The sequence below is a fragment of the Spinacia oleracea genome, chromosome 5 (genome assembly GCF_020520425.1).
Source record: "Spinacia oleracea cultivar Varoflay chromosome 5, BTI_SOV_V1, whole genome shotgun sequence".
Taxonomy (NCBI): domain Eukaryota; kingdom Viridiplantae; phylum Streptophyta; class Magnoliopsida; order Caryophyllales; family Amaranthaceae; genus Spinacia; species Spinacia oleracea.
Genome location: NC_079491.1, coordinates 51,885,476 through 51,891,750, shown reverse-complemented (window position 1 = coordinate 51,891,750; position 6,275 = coordinate 51,885,476). Strand labels below are relative to the sequence as shown.

At 38.4% G+C, this 6,275-nt stretch overlaps 1 protein-coding gene across 2 annotated transcripts; it reads left to right on the top strand.

Moving 5' to 3' along the window:
* Positions 1–2,553: 2,553 nt before the first annotated feature.
* LOC130460958 (uncharacterized) lies at positions 2,554–5,580 on the top strand. Of its 2 annotated transcripts, none has more exons than XM_056828801.1 (2): positions 2,554–4,931; positions 5,171–5,580. In XM_056828801.1, exon 1 carries the CDS (start codon positions 2,896–2,898, stop codon positions 4,573–4,575), a length of 1,680 nt encoding a protein of 559 aa, XP_056684779.1. In that variant the 5' UTR covers positions 2,554–2,895; the 3' UTR covers positions 4,576–4,931; positions 5,171–5,580. The 2 variants fall into 2 exon arrangements, with proteins under 2 accessions (XP_056684779.1, XP_056684778.1); XM_056828800.1 differs by having other exon boundaries at positions 2,554–4,942.
* Positions 5,581–6,275: the final 695 nt, after the last annotated feature.

Here is a 6,275-nt window from a genome sequence, read left to right as displayed (position 1 = left end):
GGAAAAAATATGTATTAGTTATTGTTGATGATTACTCTCGCTTTACTTGGGTCATATTTCTAACAAGCAAGGATGAAACGTTTGATGAGTTTGTTACATTTTCAAAGAAAATCCAGAAAACCACAGGTCACCAACTGATCCATATAAGATCAGATCATGGAACAGAATTTGAAAACTACAAATTCGATGAATACTGCAAGGAACAAGGTATGGACCACAATTTCTCAGCTCCCAGAACTCCACAACAAAATGGAGTTGTTGAGAGGAAAAATAGAACCCTAGAGGACATGGCAAGAACCATGCTAATAGCCAGTTCCTTGCCTAGGAACTTCTGGGCTGAAGCAGTCAATACTGCTTGTTACATTATAAATAGAGTTATGATTCGAGCAATCCTAAACAAAACCCCCTATGAGCTACTAAAAGGTATAAAACCCAACATCTCTTACTTTAGAGCCTTTGGGAGCAAATGTTTTGTCCACAACAATGGAAAAAGGAACTTGGGGAAGTTTGATGAAAGAAGCGACGAGGCAGTGTTCCTAGGATATGCCTTAAATAGCAAGGCTTATAGAGTTTATAACAAAAGATCTATGTGTGTTGAGGAAAGTGTACATATAATATTTGATGAATCTAACAAAACTGACATAGTACAGGAACAAGAATTTTTCGAGATTGGTTTATCTCGTGCTGCAGAAAATGATGAGGAGTTCCAAATAAGCAAACACACAGCAAGAGGAACTGCTCAACAAAATCAAGAAGTTCCCGTACTAGAGGAACAAGCAGAAAACCAAGAAGATCCAGAAACAACACCAGAGGAACCCCAACAGGGAACTCAGGTCATAGAAGGAACTGACGAAAATGCCACAACACCAGTAGCTCAATTTCAACCTAAACCTTGGAAGCATCTAAAGTCCCATCCAATGGAACTCATTGTGAGTGACATCAGAAAAGGAACTCAGACAAGGTCACAACTAAGGAACTTTTGCGCATTCCACGCGTTCCTCTCCATATTTGAGCCAAGAAATCACACTGAGGCCCTGGAAGATGCTGACTGGATCATTGCCATGCAAGAAGAATTAAATGAATTCAAAAGAAACAAGGTATGGCACTTGGAACCCAAACCAAAGCACCAGAAGGTGATAGGGCTAAAATGGGTGTTCCGGAACAAGAAAGATGAACATGCAACAATCATAAGGAACAAAGCAAGGTTAGTGGTCAAAGGTTATAATCAACAGGAAGGCATTGACTTTGAAGAAACATTTGCACCTGTTGCTAGATTAGAAGCCATTAGAATCTTAATTGCTTTTGCTGCTTTCATGGGTTTTAAACTTTATCAAATGGATGTTAAATGTGCTTTCTTAAACGGTTTCTTAGAGGAAGATGTTTATGTGGAACAGCCCCCTGGATTTGAAAATCCCGAATTTCCAAATCACATTTACAAATTAGATAAGGCTCTCTATGGACTAAAACAAGCCCCTAGATCTTGGTACGAGAGATTATCAAAGTTCCTCCTTCAAAATGATTTTAAAAGAGGTAGAATAGACAAAACCTTATTCTTAAAATCTAGAGGAACTGACTTGTTAGTAGTTCAAATTTATGTTGATGATATATTATTTGGAGCAACTAATGAAAATTTGTGCAAGGATTTTGCAAGCTTGATGAGCAGTGAATTTGAAATGAGTATGATGGGGGAACTCAACTTCTTCCTTGGTTTACAAATCAAGCAAACCGAGGAGGGAATCATGATACACCAACAAAAGTATGTGAAGGAACTCCTAAAGAAATATGGGCTAGAATCAGCCAAAGTAAATCACACTCCCATGGGAACTGCTACCAGATTAGACACTGATCCAAATGGGAAAAGTGTGAATCAAACAAAATACAGAGTGTAGGACTATGTGCAAGATTTCAATCAAATCCAAAGGAGTCCCATCTAACTGCGGTGAAAAGAATACTAAGATATCTCAAAGGAACTGATGACCTATGCCTTTACTATCCAAGAAGTGGATCCTTCGAGCTAAGAGGATATGCAGATGCTGATTATGCAGGTGACTTAGTGAATAGAAAAAGCACATCAGGTATGGTACAGTTCCTAGGTCCATGCATGGTTTCTTGGGGTTCCAAGAAACAGAATACTGTTGCTCTATCCACAGCTGAAGCTGAGTATGTAGCTGCTGCAGCTTGTTGCTCACAAATTCTATGGATAAAACAACAGCTAAGAGATTTTGGTATTATCTATGATTGTGTTCCTATCTATTGTGATAACACTAGTGCTATTTGTATTTCAAAAGATCCGGTTCATCATTCCCGAGTCAAACACATCCACATCAGACACCATTTCCTTAAAGATAATGTTGAGAAAGGTTTGATCAAATTAGATTTTTGCCAAACTGATCACCAAATTGCTGATATTTTAACTAAGCCTTTGAACAGAGAGAAACATGAGAAAATGAGAATGGAACTCGGAATGATCAAGCTAAGGTAATTGCCAAATTGGAGTTCCTCTAAGGCAAAAGCAAAAATCATGGTACATATAGACTATTACAAACACAAAATCTTGTGTGCAAACATAGTTGAAGCTTACCATCGTGGCAAATTCACTCACACTTCAAATGAGCAAGGTAAGCAGTTCCTTTCAAACTAGTTAAGTCAGAGATACGAAATTAAGCAAGTCAAAGTCAAACACAATTTTTTTTCATTTTCCTTTTATTTTTATCTATTTATTTTTTTATTAAAAACCGAATACCCATATTCAAAGAATGTTTGGAACGGTTCCATTGGCAATAAATAGGAGAAACTCTTCACTTTCCACAATCAATCCATGCAACCCCCTTTTCTCTCTCTCACACGCCTTCTCCACTGACATCACCTCTCCTTCCACCTATAAAAACCTCAACCATGGTTCTCACAAGCAACAACACTGATCTCACATCCCTCAAACGAAAGAGAAACCCTTCATCTCCTGTTCCCATGGATACCTCACCCATTCAATCGCCAATTCCTCTTCGATCCCACAATCCAATGCTCGCAATCACTCAGGGGGAACAAACCAACACTGACATCGAAATGAAATCCCCAATCTCAAACCCTAGATCCTCCACAAGAAAATCCAAAAAACGACGAGTGGAAGCTTCTGGTGAAAACATCGAGGAAACAGAGGAGAATGCTCAAACTCAGGGGGAAGCAAAAGGGTCCAAGAAACTCACTGCAAAGGAAAACAATCTGGTCGAGGGGTTCGCAATCAACTCAACATGGTGTGAAGCCACGAAATTTAAAGAGTTGATGGAAATCCTTGAACAACAAAAGTGGGTAAGTCTGTTGAGTACCTATGCCAAATCCCCCTTAATTCCTGAAGCTATGAAAGAATTCTGCAAGAACTTTGCATGTGTTGATAATGTATGTTCAAGTAAAGTGAATGGAACTCGCATCGAATTTGATGCCTCTTATCTGGAACAGCTGTTTGGTACACCCAATAGGGGTTTTGATATGTGGCTCAAAGGTCAAATCACAGTGACCATAGATAATGTAGATGAAAAAGATATAGTTGGTTCCATTGGAGGAGATTCTAAAGTATCCACCTCCACCTCACACAACTGCTTTTCACCTCTTCAAAAATTACTGTTTAATATTGTGTGGAGAGGTGTAGTTCCTCGAACTCAGAAAAGGAACATAGCAAGTCTGTTTGATGCATGTCTCATGTATTGTCTTGAAAGGAAAATTCCCATAAACTTTCCTGCAATCATGATCAAACACTTATCCACCTGTATCCCCAAATTCAAAATTCCATACTCCTCCCTTCTTACAGAAATCTTCAAAAGCTTCTCAGTTGACCTTAGCCCATACTTTGTGATTCCCTTAAAATCCACCCAAATCCTTCAACTTGAAATGCTCCATCTATTAAATCTTAAAGTGGTTCAGGGTAAAGTCATTAGGGCTGGAAAGGAAGAGAAACAAGATGAGGAAGATCAGGAAGGAATTGCAGTTAAAGAAGAAGTGGAGGAGGAGGAGGAACTCGAACAAATAGAGGTCCCTTTACCTCGAGGGAACAGGAAGAGTGTAGGAAAAAGAAAGAGCATGAGGGTAGCAATGAAGGAGAACAAGAAAAGAGGGCCTGTCTTTATGGAAATAAATGAGGAAGGGGATGTCAAGGAGATGCCCATAGAGGAGGATGCTGTTCCACTGAATCAAGAGGAACTGCCTGAAACTGTTAGGCCAAGAAAAAGGACACCCAGATCCTCCAAAAAGTCCAAAGCTCGTCGTGTTCCATCTGAACAGGAACATGTTCAAGATCATGGGGGTGCCTGGAACACAAAGGATGATCAGATATTGGAGCTAAAGGCAACAGTTGCTCGTCTGGTGGAACTACAGGAGGGAACAGATCACAGGATTAGCTCAATGCAGGCCCACATAGGTGCATTGGTTACAAGTGTCAAGACTCTCCAAAACGATCTTCACCACTACTCAGAACAAGCCAATGCAACTCGTGCCACAATCCTCACCAAGATCAACAATCTGGAATCTTTTGAGGAGACTGTGATAGAAGAAACTGCTGGTTCTGGTTCCCCATCCCAAGCCTAAATCACCCTATCCCATGTTTCTTTTATCTTTTGCCATGGAACAATCTTTTTAATTTGCTTTCGGTTTGTATAATTTTTAAACTTGGGTATTTGTTCCATCTTATTTTGACTTGCTGGGTTACACATATCTATGCTTTCTAGTCTTGATCATTACTGCTTGCTTTCACTTTATTGTATGAGTTAGTTTAATACTTTGAGGCTAGCTTAACTTGCCAAACGTTGATCGTGGGGCACTGTGTTTGGAATGGCTATATTTCGTGCTATGCTTTTTGTTGATGTCAACAGGGGGAAGTCATGGGTGCAAACTTCCAAGGCACACTCAATCCAGTTCCTGAATCAATCTCTCTGAATCTCTCTGTAAGCCAAGGGTGCTCCTCTTTCTTCTCTCTAATCTTTCTCTTTTGTTTTTCAATTTTTATGTTCTGTTTCACAATAGTCTGTATAAGTTCTTGTTTGTTTGTACTTACTCTCTTTGTAAAAAGTTTGCAAGTGTTGTCATCACCAAAAAGGGGGAATATTGTTGTTCCTAAGTTTTGGTTGATGACACACACATATTGCAAACTTCCTGATTGTGGTTGCTAAATGACTTTGAACAGGCATATGCCCAAGTTTCTATTAGGATAGGAACTTGAATAAACTGGTGAAGTTCCTGAGGTACACTTGGAACAGTCAATGGAGTTTCAGAGCTGGAAGTTGTATCTGTTCCAGTTTGAAGTCACAAAAGGAGCAACACAGTTACATATCAAGAGTTCCGAATATCCACAAGAACTATTACAGACTCATAGCCAAGAGTTCCTGTGTTAGCTAGAGAGGAACTCATCAATGTTCCTTGGCTGGAACGTCTGAAGCTTCTGAGTTGCAAGTTCCAGACAAAGGGAAGACATGAAGTCTAGGTAGTCCACTGTACTTAGAATTTTATGTAAATATTAATTATGCTAATGGTATATAGAGTACTCAAGGAACTTATGATTTAATTAGGCCATTTATTTTATTGGAAGCGATTTTTATGGAAAACATTTTCATAAATAAAAACAAGTTTTGCATATTTAATATAAAATAGATTTACGTTTTATTTTATTTAAACAAAACTTATTTTCCTAAAAATTCTCCTAAGTTTTTGTAGATAAATAAAATCTGTTTTAAAGAAATATTTTAGGGTTTGATTGAGTCAAATCACTAACTGCTTTATGGCTGAACGTGGGAAGTGGTCTTCCCCTTGTTCCTCAAGTCAAGGGACGTGGAGACCAAAGTGCTGGCAGTTAGCAGTTGAGGTTTTGAAGGGAACTAACCCTAAGGATAAACACTATAAAAGGGAAATCGTTTTTGGTTTAAAGTACACAAACATTCTGAGAGTTCTTGCTTTCCTAAAAACGTTTTGTCTAAGATTTTCTAAAACAGTTTGTGTCCTAGTTAATTCAAAGTTCCTAAGTTCCTTATATCCACACAAAAGCATTATTAATATCTAGAGTTATCCAAACACGAATTATATTTTGTATTAGTAAGGATAGAGTTATCCTGTTTAGACTTAGAGTTTAAGTCTGAGAGAGAGAAGTTAAGGAGTTGTAATCGAAGTAGATTACTGTGAGGAACACGAGTTTGAGAGGAACTTGTGTTGGAGAGATTATTGTAATCGAGGCATTACCATAATAAAAGAATTCTCTTCTTGATTAGTATCAAGAAGTTTTCACAATTGTTGTTATT